The sequence below is a fragment of the Thermobia domestica genome, chromosome 5, assembly GCF_964235325.1.
Source record: "Thermobia domestica chromosome 5, izTheDome1.hap1.1, whole genome shotgun sequence".
Lineage (NCBI taxonomy): Eukaryota > Metazoa > Arthropoda > Insecta > Zygentoma > Lepismatidae > Thermobia > Thermobia domestica.
Genome location: NC_137458.1, coordinates 204,766,462 through 204,782,331, shown reverse-complemented (window position 1 = coordinate 204,782,331; position 15,870 = coordinate 204,766,462). Strand labels below are relative to the sequence as shown.

The 15,870-nt window shown below is 34.7% G+C and overlaps 1 protein-coding gene across 2 annotated transcripts in view; it reads right to left on the bottom strand.

The window, feature by feature from the left end:
* The window catches only part of Tti1 (Telo2 interacting protein 1), a 116,385-nt gene that overhangs the window by 44,785 nt on the left and 55,730 nt on the right, over positions 1 to 15,870 (bottom strand). For both annotated transcript variants that reach the window (XM_081759617.1, XM_081759615.1), the window contains 3 exons: positions 11,778 to 12,085; positions 9,360 to 9,568; positions 396 to 575 (listed from right to left, as the gene is read on the bottom strand). In XM_081759617.1, the coding sequence (XP_081615743.1) occupies positions 396 to 575; positions 9,360 to 9,568; positions 11,778 to 12,085 (697 nt within the window). The remainder of the gene's footprint in view (positions 1 to 395; positions 576 to 9,359; positions 9,569 to 11,777; positions 12,086 to 15,870) is intronic.

Below are 15,870 nucleotides of genomic sequence, written 5' to 3'. Positions count from 1 at the left end.
CACACTCAATAAATTATATTCTGGGTTATCATCACTAATACTACGTTCGCCCACGCATTTTTTGACATCTAGAAGGCTTTTTTACATGGTTTAAACTTGCTAGAGTTATGTTGCAATAACATATACTCAAAAAGAAACGTAAATGGATGGTATTTCAATTCGTAGAAAAACAAGTAGCTGCAAAATTAAATACTTACCTTACCAGTACCACATATTAACACTGCATCACCCACAAGAATTATTAACTGAAAGGTCCAGAAGTTGAAATATATGACACAGAATTGCAATAATATACTACATCAAATTAAGACAAGGATGATTATCAGGAGACAAAGGATGATCATTATCATTAACCAATGGCACCACTAAATATGAAAAAGATTGAGTAAGCTCACCTTTAGTAGTACAACCTTCTAGTAGTGTGATTCCAGATGGATCAAATTCTAATATATGAATAAGTGACATAACCAGTCGCTGTAAATGTGCTGAAGAATTTAGCAAACCTTCTACTTTGGGTCCCAGAACATTCAAATACCCACACAGAAGATTCAGGCCTCCTTTCTGTGTTTTCTGGTCTGTAAAGCAAAGCAAACTGTCACGTACAGAAAAGAAAAGTATTTTTTTTCTCTTTTTCTCTCTCTTTTGAACTGAAATTTTCTTCAACTATTGACAGGGATATCTCATTCAAGTGAGTAAAAATAAACAAATTTTGTGTTTCTGTCAGTTATCTCTAACTCACTCACTCACACTCACACTCACACTCACACACACACACACACAAGAAAAAGAAAAAACTACGGTGGCTAAAGACCAAATTGTTGATAGCAATTAATTTAGCGAAACAGAATGTGTGTTATTGAATATTGAACTCGCGCCCACAGAGGATCTGCTATGTAAAAATTCGGATATTTTCTCCTTACATTAAAATACAGGGTGTTTAAAAACAACACCGACAACGTTTGATTCCTGACATCAAGATAAAAAGTATAGACGAACCTGGATGCACAAATGCTTTCTTTCGGAGTTATAGGCTGCCAAAAACATGAAAAAATTAATTTTAAAGGTCAACAGCTCCGAAACAATGGGACCTACCGTAGTCGGGTCAAAACTTCACTTAGAAACTAGTATGTGCCCTATTCAAATATCCATGTTTTAGAATCCTGCGGTATTCCACAACAATTTTTATAGACGTAGTCGGGGAGTACTTCAAATTATATGCCCGTAGCCAAACCTTCCTCTATAAAAATTGTTGCGTGAGTACCTTAAAATTCTGAAATATGATTTTTGGATAAGGCACATATTAACTTAGTTCCTAAGTGAAGTCTTGACCCGACTATGGTAGGTCCCATAGGTTTGGAGCTATGGACCTTTAGAGTTCATTTCTTTTCATGATTTCGGTAGCCTATAACTCTGAAAGGAAGCATTTGTGCACCCACTTTGGTCTATACTTTTTGTCTTATCTTAGTGACAGGAATCACCTCCCAAACGTTGTCGGTGTTGTTTTGAAACACCCTATATACAGGGGCGGATCCGGGGGGGGGGGAGATCGGGACTATTGCCCCCCCTCCAAAAGAGGAAAATTTCTTATTTTATATATATAAATAAAACCCATCCTAAAGTTTGGAGCCCTTAAAAGTAGCAGTATGACAACCTACCGCCCCCCCTCCAGAAGTCGGTCCTGGATCCGCCCCTGCCTGTATATGAAATTACAATTGTCAAAAGGTGTTCTCAATATACGGGACAGGATTGTCTAAGCGCAGCAGTTAAGCTATGGTATAAGCCATGTGGTCTGAGTGGAGAGCACAGACTTCAGGAATAAAAGAGTGTGTGGCTGTTGTGGTGGGGAGCGGACTGGGTAGCGTAGTGGTTAATGCATTGACACGGTATGCTGAAGATCCCGGGTTCGAGTCTCGGTCCAGTCATTCACTTTCTCACTCTTTGTGCGTTAATTTTAAATACTTTATTCAACAAAAAGAATTCAATCTATTCAAGGAGTGAAAAAGCATTTCATGTTGCCAGCTCCGCTAAATTTATTTCTTTCATTTAAAATTTTCAACCGCTCTTGTAAAACTATTCGGTTACATATCTATTAACATACATATACTTACTAACAGTGTAACTTGAAACGATAATAAAAATCTAAATAAGGATCTAGTATATCTACAGAATATCATATGATGACAGCGAACGATAACTTTAACACGTTGACTGCCATTGGCATGTAATCAGTCAGTTCAGATTGGTTTTCGAACTAAACATGTATTTCTTTATTAATCTTAACATAAACAAACACTCTAAAATATTTGTGCCCCGCTCATGCAATTCATCCTTATACGCGTCGGCAGACAACGTGCTAAAAATAGAGCCTATGTGATATAATCTGATTTTTGTTTTTTATGGTTTTGCATATCTTTTTATTGAGAAAGGTTCTTACCACTTGTTTGAACGAAACAATCACTATTTTGCAAATTCAACTATTCACTATTTTGCCTGTGAAGAAAATGTTCACTACGAGGTTCAATTGAGGAAAAGGTGGCTGCATGCTAAAAGTAAGAACTACAATTTTGCCTTATGTTTTCCTTATTCATGATAGTGCCTACGTTGGTGTTTTATCAAGGTTTCTATAAGTTTGTTGAACTAACTTTTAAAATTTTGAAATTATTTATAAAATATTAACTTACAATATATATTCACGAAAGTAAACAAGAAAAATTCAGATACGTAAATTACTATAGATACGCAGATGATCCTCTCCTGGTCTACAAAGAGGACAAAGAGAACAAAGGTCTACAAAATCTACTGACAGAGTTTCACAACATTTACTCTAAAATCAATTTTACCATGAAATTTGAAAAACACTAAAATTAATTTTTTGGATATAACTATTAGTAGACAGAACAACAATTTTAACACCGATATCTACAGAAAACCGAATCAGACTATGGCCCATATATTATTATTATTATTATTATTATTATTATTATTATTATTATTATTATGTGCATTCCACAAATATCGAGTCAAATATTTGGATTAATTTTTTTTTCAGGGTTTACAAAATAGGTCTTCAAAATAGTTACAATAAACAACTCTTGGATAAATGGAAACCAAGAGCTCTCTAAACATTCACAAGACAAGAGAGAAAAAAAAAAACAACAAAATAATAATAATAAAGAACCTCTCGTTTTGACCACGACTTTCTTACATACACAATTCAGAAAATTCCCCAAAAATATGGTTTTAGGGCAGCTTTTAAATCACGAAAAAAAATATGGAAAAATGTATTTAATAGGGTACAAAAGTTAAAACATAGACGCAAAAGTAAATTCTGGCTTTTACGATGTTATGTAAAGTAATTGTGACCAAACCTACAAAGTACGACGAAGAGAAACATTAAGACTAGAATATTTAAGTGTTTCTAAGCATTTCATAAAACAAACCATTATTTTGTACTAAACTTCTTCGCTTACAGAAATAAAAGTATATGAATCACCCTTCACCAGGATCAAGAATCTAAAATTAAACCTGAATAAGGATATTAAGGAAAAATGGGTTACCTAGCAATATATCCTCCAGTGGGGAAATTAAATATTCTTCAGACGTATCGGAAAAACACACTAGTTCCGTCTTCAGTAGTAAGGTAACAGGGATACAAATGGATAAGGGAAATACGGTAGGGTAACAGGAGTAGTAGAATACATACCGCCAAATGAGTGTAACGTAAAAATAACTACTAAAAGAAACAAGCAGAACACAATGTAAGAAAGAAAGAAGAAAAATCTTTAAGTTTTACGTCCCACGTTTATGCCGGCTATGCTAAAGGAGACTGTGATGATGAGAACTGAATGAAATGGTGGAATGAAGAAAGTAAGAAGAAACGGAAGAACCCCAAGAAAACACACGCACACGGTGTTCGTCGACCACAAGGTTCACTTAGCGCGAACTGGGGTAGAATCAAAGACTCCAGGCACCAGAGGGAATTCTACCACTGAGCCACGCGGCCTCGGAAGAAAGAGCTGAATTTGAAAGAACGTTGTGCCAGAATCCAGATTTAAAGCCGGTTTATATTTATGAATAAAAATTATTCTTTAATCTCTTTTTTGTTTGTTTGTTTTCCCTGACCCTATTACCTTAACCTGTTTTTATTATGTGTATCTTGCTTTAGGTGAAATGACAATCCCAACATATTCTGACTGACCTTCTTGATTGTCTGATGTGTTCTTTAATTTGGGTGTTAATATTCCGCTTGGTTTGACCTATATACGAAGAATCACATTCACACTGAACACGATAACTATCTAACTTATTTATTTAATGGATCAATAAAACAACTTCTAAAGCCGGTGAGATAATTTTCTAAACTTTTGGGGGAATATTGGAAGCAGATATATTATGCTTTGCAAGAATACGTTGATTTTTTTGTAGAAAAAAAATGAAATGAAATCTTTAAGTTTTACGTCCCATGGTTATGCCGGTTAGGCTAAAGGAGACGGTGATGATGAGAGATGAGTGAAATGGTGGAATGAAGAAAGTGGGAGGAAACGGGAGAACCCCGAGAAAACCCACGAGCACGGTGTTTGTCCACCACAAAGTTCACTTGGCGAGGGCTGGGATCGAACCCGAGACCCCAAGCACCAGAGGTGAACGCTCTACCACTGAGCCACCGCGCCCCCCGATTTTTTTTTTGTAGAATTTTTGTGGTCAATATGGAATTCCTATCGAAGTTTATGACTGTGCTGGGTTCGGTACGTATACCGTAAAGTTAATCTGAGCCTTCTCTTTAGGCAAATTCGTCTCATACAGACTCGAGCTTCCCAATATCCAGTTTCTCATATAACCTTAAGAAGCAGAAATGAGGGACTCGCATCAAATTAACTTATACGATAAATTCAGGAAATAAGTTGCCAATGATTGCTTGAACTGCTCTGAAAACAAAACATGTTCTTAGCCTAAAAATAAGTATATGTAAATATCTGTTACATTACCTTAAAGATATATTATCAGTGGTCGAAGTGAGACGGTATGCGGTGGTATGCCATACCGCCTCTAATTTTTCAGTGATTAGGCATACCGCCTCTGGTTTTTCGGTGATCAAGACATACAGTCACTGGGAAGTGGATGCTAATATACCTTTAATAAATCCATTTCTATACACAATAATTGACGTATAGCTTTGCACGTCAAAGATTTTAAGTTAGCAACATGGACATTTTTGTCACCTTTTCCTATGACCTTGTTTTTAAAATGAGGTGTCTATAGGAAGTTCACTCCTTGCTTCTATGCAGGAACTCGTGTTGGTTGTTCCTGGTGAGGGTACTCGGTCGAAAAAGTGTAAAAGCCAGAAACCCTGAATGAAGTTTTTCTGGGTTTTCCTCATTCACACCAGGATGGTGCGTAACTTATAGGTCCCACGCCGCTTCTTTCCTTTCCCAATCCTTTCTTCCTTCCCTTTCACCGGATAGTGTGCTCGCCGAGGGATGTCATCCCTCATACGTGACGTGCTAAATGGCCGTAGATGCCGAAAGCTCAGAAATGTAAATCCTAAATCCTCGTGTTGGTTGTATTGGTTGCAGATAAGGTCCACATAACAGAAAGGAATGAGTCATGAGGAAAATTCAACCAAAAGGCAGTGTATTGAAGATGCGACTCGTTTAAACTGAAATCGGAAAATATTGTTATGAGTTGGCTGGGATTCCTTTTGTGTCTACAGTGATAAAGAAATACATAACTGCATTCGATATTTACAAGAAAAAATAGTTTATGCAATCAAAAAAAAAAAAAAAAAAAAAAATGTTGTTTTGCTTATCGTTTTATACTAAGCACTTTATATTTTGTTGTGTCATAGTCAATTTGTTTCTTTCTTATGTATGTGTGTATCTTCTTGCCTTACTGCATATAATTGCCATGTTTTGAGCATGGGTGGTTTTAGGGGTTGTCTGCTGTGGAGGTGAACCTTCTGTGGGTCTGGAATACCCATCAATCGAGTCAGGGTCTGCGAGTTCTTAGTTGGAAATTGTTTAAAATTTTTACCTAAAAACTCGGTTTTGATCTTTTCATATATAAGTAGCTGAACCTCCGCTCTCTACACAGCGCATCATTCGCATATGAATATAAATCTCCTTCTCATTCCTCACAAAATCTGTACATGTCCCTTTACAGACACAAGTGAAAAAAGTCTTGATTTTAAAAAAAAATCGGCAAGGCGTATCAATATCTCGCACCGTTTGCAAGATTTGAGCCAACTTCCGGTTGGAGTTTCTAATTCATATATGACCAGTGTTTTCTTTCTTCTTGCATGCAGTATGTAATAAGCAAATACATTACATACATAATTGATTATAATGTCAGTTATATATGGTGTTCATTCTCCAAAAATAAAGGTTCATCTTAGACTGGAGAAATGGTTATCCTTCCTTTTTCATTATTATTTGGCCATGAAACAAACGCCTGAGACATATACAGCCCCCATATACAACAATGTGGTGTTGGAATGTATAATGCGTAGGATGTAATGCTTTAGTTTTTTTTTTTTTTTTAATTTCAATACTTCCAATGTACCCGTAAAAGTGTAATAAAGAAATAGTGGCCATGTTTTTTAAATATTCAATTAGGACAATCCACATAAAATTTGCAATCGATCAGTGGAAACGTCATCTTTCTAGAGCATGTAGTTTCCGAGATCTCATTGTCGAAAGGATTGACCACAAACATATAAACGTCCACAACATATAGTTTAAAAGAACTCGGAAGATGGCAGCACAATTCACCTGCATTGATTTTAGAGAATGCTTATTAAAATACAAAGGCTTTTAACAATAATTTTAAAACATAAACTATGAAAATGATGTATTTAACTAATTTATTTAAAGTACACATACTCAAAATGTTATGTTTGTCTCTGTTAAACGTGAAATCACACATAACCGTAAATGAAAGATTTGAAAGCCAAAGTTATAGGTTGGAGCTCATCGATTTTAATTGCTATTGTAGCATTTTAATAGATGGATTCTCTATAAGACAACTAAAGATGATATTTTTTATTTTTCTCAAAGTTGGGGAAGGGCAAAGGCTCTCCATGCCTCCCCGTAATTACGGAGAAACTCTTTCATGGTTTTGAGTCATTGTGTAAACAGAAATGAGGCAACATACCCTCATTGTATTTCAACGTTTAGATAAACGGTATGTCTAGTCAAAATGTAATAAAACATATCGCCTCTGATTTTTCTCCACTTCGAACACTGTATATTATTAACACCAACAGGAACATATTATTCACTATATTATTGTAAATGAAAATTAATATGGTATCCACTTTTGATAATTTTATTGCATATGTAACCTTCTTTAAATTTTCACATACGTACATTCAGTAGTGCACTTTAGTATATAAAAAAAGATATTAGAAATATTTTTTATTTTCGGCCCTTAACACGCGACGCTAGCGGTACCGGTAATTATACACGGAGTACGAACATTACACGGTAGGAAAAATACAAGTTCCACTTATTCACTGGTAGTAGGAGGCTTGTGCACTGATTATTCAAATTGTTTCACTCCTCACACATTTTTGTTCCACCATCCATTGTGATTGATGAAGATTAACACATCTTGTTCTTACACTTAGTTTCATAGATAATTGTGACTTCTGTGGAATTTTAGTAGTGAAAATCCCTTTGTAGGGCATTACTTTACATTCGTTGAAGTACTTTTCAATTTAGTTTTTGAGTGAGAAGAGGCGGGGTATCAAGGTGTTACCTCTCAGAATAGAAAACCTCACTCTGCTCGCGCCAAGCGAGCGTTGTTCTCTTCACAGACAATGGGTTCTTAGGTATAAAACCTTTTAACAAGAAATATTTCCTGTAAAACATTTAGTTTTTAGGAAACTACTCCTGTTTTAGAAAGTAATACAGGGGCCTTTACGTTATTGACGGCATAACAAGTATAATTGCACAAGCACTAAATTGAACAATAATAATCAACTAAGAAAAATGTAAATTACGGAATATAGTTCGTCACTTCGCACTTTAGCTTGTGCAGGGGTGGGGGAAATGCCACACAGCACTTAATTCCATGTCAAATCTGGCTATACAAAAAGGTTTGTGGGCGTTACATACACAGAGGCACTCTTCAGGAGAAAAAATTCACAGTTCTGCTCTTCTGAGAAATACGTCTTGCTAAGCGCTGGTTCCAGGAAATTGGGCTGTAATTAGGACGGTTGCACAAAGAGCGTATAACGATAACGTCATAAGTTTTTGTTTCTTTGGGAATAGATTTTTTAGGAACTTATATCGATTTACGTGTTGGATTAAACCATTTTTGTGAGGTAAGCAACTTATAACCGTTCTTTTGTCCTATTTGATATAAAAACAAAGAAAATGCACCTAGGTAATAGGGAAATGTAACTACGGCTGAAGAAAGGACAAAAGAAACAAAAAAATTTTGAATTTAGTCTTCGCTTACTTGTTTTCGTTTCAATATCTCAACTATGTAATCAAGCCTTGTTTTAACCAGTTTCCTAATTTATTCCTCTTACTTGCCTTAAATTTAATTTCGTTTGCTTACTTTCTTAACGCCGTTACCTTGTGTTATTATTATAAAAATAATACATTCGTATACCTTACACACTCTTTTGTCAATAGTCGTAACAAAGTGACTAATTTTAATTTAGTTTTCTTTCGTGAAGAAACTATAGTTCTTTGAATACTACTGGTTCAGATATGCATACCCATTTTTAGTGGTGACTACACTAATCATATTGTTATTACAAAGAATTGCATATGTGGAAAAAAAAAATAAAAAAATGGGAGGGCAGTAATACAATAAATCACATAAAATACCAAATATACAACAATAACAGAAATAAGTAACAGGCACAGAAAGAAAGATGTCCAAAACAAAGTGATAAAAAAGGAAGGAAGAAAGAAAAAAACTTTAATAAAGATGGCTATCAAGTGTCAAATATGGTACTAACTTTATTTGTTATACAGAGTTTCTACAAAACGATGTTTCCACAAGAAATTATAAGCACATTTATAGCAAAACTGTGGATATTTAATAATTGGTGTCATACATAAAGCTTTATAATGAAGTTAAGAATAATCGATATTAGGGTAATATAAAATTTGACAAGTTAATATGCAACTATAATAAGAATGATAGTAATTTTGCTCAATACCTAATTACTTATTTTCAAAGTAAGTACCTATACAACGATAAAAGTATATTCGGACGTGTACTGCTTTCACGTTGTGTGCATACTGAGGTACTGAGAGCTATTAGTAATGCTTGGTGAATCATGACATAAAATAAATTGCCAATTAAATTTGCAGGTGTTAAAAAGATATAAACAAATTATGTACCTGTGCTACGAAGGACTCGAGGAAGTCTAGTGATGAGACCATAGAAGTTCTCCTCCAACACTTCAACAAGAGATTTTGCATTGTAGTCTTGACAACTTTTAGCAAATTCTACCAAAGCTTCTTTACTTTTGCTTGAAATTTCTTCAATCTCATCCGCTGAAAGAATTAAAAGGGCATCTACAAGATGCGAGGAACATTCAGGCATATTTCTGAAAGAGAAAAAGCTTTGAGATACTAATAGATTTAGGAACTCATTAGCTTAAATTGGGTGCATCACATCTTAATTAACATTTAATTATATCATAATTTAATTTGAGGTATATATTTAACAATATTGTATTTTTTCTTCTTTTTTTCAAACGAAAATTTATATTTTATTTACGTTAAACTACACGAAAATTATAAAGAAGTATACCCATTAGGTGCGCTTGCATTTTCTTCGACAATGATTCCAACCACGAAACTTTAACTCATTATAAATTATATATTATACATTTTAAATTTAAAACTATAATAATAATAAAGTACTTACAGTATATATTAAAATTTTAAACTTTAAAAGTGAATCAAGAATAATCCATCTTATTTGATCTCAGCAATACTTAGTAACGGATCTTAATTAGTTGAGTTGATTTCCAACTTTGACACAAATCAACGAAGTTAAATGTATTATGAATAAAATCCTTTCATGAATATTTTTATTGAATCTCATTTTACCTTCTATTATTATTATTATTATTATTATTATTATTATTATAGCAAAAATTTTTACGTATGCATCAATGACTTGTATCCAAACTTAATCAAATTACATAAATTTGTAACGGACAAAGAGTGAAAAAGTGACTGACTGGAGCGGGATTCGAACCCGGGATCTACTGCATATCGTGCTGATGCGTTAACCACTATGCCACCCAGTCCACTTCACAGAACAGCTACTCAATCTCGCATTCTTGAGGTCGGTGCTCTCTACTCGGACCACGTGGGTTGTACCACAGACCACTGCTGTGCTTGGATAATCCCTGTGTCCATATACTGAACATCTATCACGGTTGGAATTTCATATAGATATTAATGAAAGGGGAAACAAATTTTTTAACACACCAGATTCTCTGTAGATGTGAATTCTTTAACGCACAAAGAGTGAAAAAATGACTGACTGGACAGAGACTCGAACCCGGGACTTCGTATTAAAAAAAATCGGTTAATTTGAACTTTGTTAGTTATCTGTTATCATCTTTTTCTTTTCTTACATGTTTACTTGATTTGTTATACTGTTATTTTGTTTTCTAAAATATAGTAAATATGCCATTGATGGTGTCTGTACAGATAAAAATATTATGGTGATCAAATGCAAATTTCCATGTTAATATTTTCTTACTTTACTTTTTTAAATCAAATAATGACACATTAGAACATACGAATCAAAGTCAAGAAGAAAGTGGTAAATATATTTACGATAGCAATGACAATCAAGACTCTTCACCAACTATTTCAACAATTTGTACTGATGGCTTTATGAAGAATGTTAGTTTGTTTTGACAGATCTTATTTTAACAAACGAGTATTATGTCTACTGTAATGTGAACCGCTTGATGGGCGAATTTTATCAATAAACTCAAAGGTACTCACTTCTGGTCCTCCAAGTTTTTGTAGATCGTTCAAAAATTATATTTAACATCGAATTTTCGCTGATAACTGCCAGCATTTTCAAGACTTAAGTAAGGAACAGTATTTTTTAGGGATAAGGAGTACGGAAATTAAATGTTCACATTTATAGAAACTTCTCGTTGTTCTACAAACCACACATCTTACAAACCACACATCTTACATTTTTCTTCATCTTTAGTGGCTAGTGAAGGTATCAAAGATGTTATTTCAACTTCTGTTCAGAAAGCTAATGTCTAATTTTATTTTTGGTTCCCTCCTTTGACTGAAAAAAGTCATGTATGCTTGTCCTACGATTTTTTTTTTTTTTTTTTAAAATAAGTATCTCTTTAGCTATGTTATGCTTTGAGTCTTTCAGGTGTTTTCAAAGGCACGATGTCGATTCTTCGTTGTTTGGCATCTCGAATTTGTTTTTCTCAGCATAGTGAATGTGTTACTCGTCATGCCATTAGAAATGTTCTGGCATGAGCATGAAATTTCGTAGATACTTGACTATTGTCAGTGAAAATTCGAAGTTAATATAATTTTTTGAAGGATCTACACGAATTTGTAGGAGCAAACGCGAGTACCTTCTTTATATCCTTAATAAACCAAATAAGCTGACTTCATGAAATTGTAGGTGAAGGTTCTTCATTCTCGCTAAAATTTGAAGTATTTCTCTAAGGAACAGAAATTTATAATTTTCCATACTTTTTTTTTTTTTTACTTTAAAATACAAATAAGAAAAAAATAAAAATAAAGAACTATTACCTTGAGCAACGAGACAATATTAAAGAGGCAACGGCTACTAATTCAACACGAACACGCCAATGGGAATGTTGATGACATGAACAAACCGACGTAACATATGGTACCAGTTTCTCATCAAGTGTTTTATACCACTTAGAAGTTCTTTTCTTTCGGCTAAAGTTTTCTAGGTGCTTTTGTATATCCTGTGGACCACTAGGCACAATAGGTTCATCAATGGTTTCTTCACTTCCATCAGTCTCACAGGGAAAGTCTGTTGATTGTTCTTCCATTACTAAAGTAATTATTCTTCCCCAAGCCCTGATAGATATCTATTTATTATTTAAAAATAATAAAATAATGTAATTAAATAAAGCAGAAGCGTCACATTAACAGTAAAATAATACAATAAATAAAATAATATATTACCTTTGCACGTTGTTTTCTTATTTTCTCATCCGTTCAAGGGACATGGATTCAAACAAAACTGAGAGCCTCAATTGTTATCACATTTTTCGAAAACTCTTAGTCAATTCTCTTGTTTATTATTTTCTATGTACATTCACGAGACATTACTTCAATCTTAAATAATGTATCTCTAACAACTCAGCTAAAATTACGGTAATAATTTTTCTCTTCAGTCTGGTAAAACATGAAAAACAACTAAACATGAATATAAAAACATTAGAAACCTTAGGTACAACCTCTGCTACTTTTCTATATAGCTACCATAGCGATGAAGACATTTATCATGCCTTGGAAAAAGTTTTCTTATGATTCCGCAAAGAGAGTTCCTACCTGATCACTGAACCTGAATTGTGGTAAGCAATTTTGGAACGCATTGTCACCATTTCTTGTATCCATTCACCACGGTTACAAGTCATAGTGAGCTAATTTTGAAATTGACCCTTCATGAATCGTATGACTCACGCATTCAACAAGGTTATTTTCGCCACAGACTTCCGTCTTTGTACGTCTGTGCGTTCCTTCTTAAAATTTTCTCAACACGCAAGCAAACAGCCACTAGCCAAAGTTTTCGTCGTGAACCTTTCATTCAACGATGAGCTTCGACTGTATTATGCTCTTCCGTCTGAAGAAAGCGATTGATAATTTAGACCAACTTTAAGTCTAAAAGAAACCGATGAAATATAAGTGTCACTGTTAATATTAAATAAACTGAAAATCGTTCGGAAAATGTATCGGTAAATATCGATGTCCATTTGCTGATACTGATACTCCCAAAAGAGGCCGATATCACCGATACTGATATATTGGAACATCCCTAGAAATTTATTATCTGTTCTGCTTCGATTAATATTTACGAAATCAATAACTTGCCTTGGTTAACACGGAAGGACATGCACTGCAACCGATAAGATTTATCGCAATCGTGTCGAAGAACTGATTCGGGGAAATCGGCATATCACACTGCCAGACTTTGCAACGAAGTGTGGTATACCACAGGAACAAGTGCAGACGATAATCGCAGACTTAAGGCACCAGAAGTTTTACGCGCGGTAAATGCAGCGGAAGCAGACTACTAACATAAACTACAATTCGATCAGTGCCACGAATGCCAAGGCTATAAGTTCTTCAATACTACTATCTCAAGTGGATGATGAAACTTGGGTACACCACTATTTCGACCCTGAAAATAAGACCTTCCACGGAGTATCGCCTGCATCAAAAAAGTTTAAGGATGTGCATTGACAGTCTTCTGGAACGTTCATGGCATAGTGTAAATGGAATTACTGTCTAAGGGTACTAGCAGCAATTCTGATTAGTACTGCAACACTAACTGAAAGCGTATTCGACGAATTCGTCCACAAATAGAATTTCTCTTTCAGCATGGCAATGCTCGCCCGCTCATTGGTGCAACGACAACTGAGAAGATTCAGTGCCTCAGTTTGTCTTCCGTATTTCATCCTGTATACAATCCAGATCTGTCTTCATCAATTTTTATATTTTTCCAAAATTTAAGGAACATCTGAGAGAACCTTATCTTTGTTCTGATGATACAGTGGAGCAGGAAGTCAGGCTGTAGTTTGTGACAGTAAAGTTGTGTATTCTTTAACCAACCCTCGTATTCACAAGAGGAATTCTTGGAATTAGCGCTTAGCCAGTCGAAATTCGCAGAAGAGCGAAACCATGAAATTTTTCTACCCAGAAGGTGCCTCTTTCCTTCAGACATCTCAGCTCCTCTCGCCGAACCGTATTTGGGAAGATATTTGCTCGTTCCTTCACTCACAACTACGCAGTCTGTTGTCCAAAGTATTAATATGTTCAAATATCAGTAGTTGATTAATAGTCAATGAATTATCCAATGTCTATGTGTTAATTACTCAATTAATAGACATTTATTTTTCTTAATGGTGTTTAACTGGGTAATATATTTAATAATAATGTGTAAATTTGTAGGAACTATATCCTAGTAACATTTGTATCAATCCGCTCTCTTTGCCTGAGAAAAGCGTTGAAGAAGAAAGGGGCGGGCAGTGCAACTTAAGGATGTAAAACACTCAACAAGTCCTCCGGACGCATAAGCCAAAGTTACTGCATATTTAATGTAATTTTTTTAACAATGTATTTTTTATTGTAGTAATTTTTCAATTTAATTACATATCTCACGTAATACAATGATAAAATATATATTAAGTAAAATATGGTATTGTTATAATTTACACATACGATCAACTAATTCATAATGATCATAAGCTCTTAACAGAATTAATAGAAAAACAAATACTATCAAGATAAGACGAAATTGTGGCCAAATAACAAGAAATGCTAAAAGGACAAGAAATTATGGTAAAAGAAAGATATACATTAGACTGAAATTGGGATAGTAAACGTGAAAATGAAAATATATCTTTCAATGACGATGACAGTTATGAGATAAATTCTTAAGTGCATATTGTTTAAAATATCTTTCCGTCGTTGGTACTCAGAAACCAAGTGGTTATTTTCTTCCTTATATGAGAAAGATCTCCTTTAATTCTTTACCTGTGAGTAACGTACCAAAAATGGCTGACACGTTCCCACGTTGAACTGCGACACTGATCCGTTGAATAAGGAAAGATTTAGATCGTTTATCTCCCGATATAAGTGAAATACGATGGCCGATTTCCTTGATAAAATTAGCTCCTTCTTAATCCGAAGTACCATTTAACTTGATGGCAATTGGAACAAATCAATATTTATCAACGAGATTAATATATTTATTCCTCTTGTCGGTCTCCTTACGAGCAGCTACGAGACCTGCGCGTGATGATGAATGTGCAAGATTGGAGGAAGCATAAGTATATATGCAGGTGAAGTCCTAAACTAGAGCTTTCCCTTTTTTCCAGGGCACTAAAGTCATTCCATCTGGTCTTTTTCCGTTTGGTTTTCGTACTGATGGGACACCCGCAGATGTGAGAGCTCTCAAAATGATATCGTTCACACTTGAGTGCCGTGATTGTCTACCTGCGCTGCTCTTGCATGATAGTGATTCAAATCTAGTCAAGGAACTAGTAAATTATCGAAATGACCAAAGAGGTAAATAGTGGCCGTAATAGTAGAGATGAAACTTTGTCCTTGTTATTTAAAAGTGGGAGAAATGTACTCCTGAGTATATCTACAGACATAATATGTATCGGTTACAATCGGGTAAAATTACAATTCGGTTGCAATTAGTAATCAAATATCATGTGTGTATACCAAAAGTAAAGTGAAATGTTTGGACACCGGAAAAGGGTGCTTTGATATTTCGTGTGATATTAATGCTCATCGCTAACTACGAGACAGTATAACTACCCGGGTGTCGGGTCCCTGTTCGTGCGCCATTTATTTATAACCACCCGTTTGTTATCTCTTAATTAAGGAGATCCTTGGTTATATTATTAGTTCAATTCACCATATTGGGAGCCTACGCGTATTCCATTAATCGCACCAACCTTACCGGTGGACTACAATTGCGTAGAAGTTATGCAGAGAGAAGAAATTAAAACAGATGTTAAGTGAGACTCACTTCATTAAAAAAAAGGTAACAGAGACTTCCTACACTGACACAATTTTTTCTTCCAGGAAAGGGAGTATTTCTTTTAATCTTTGTTTTGCTTTTAGCTTTTGATCAGAA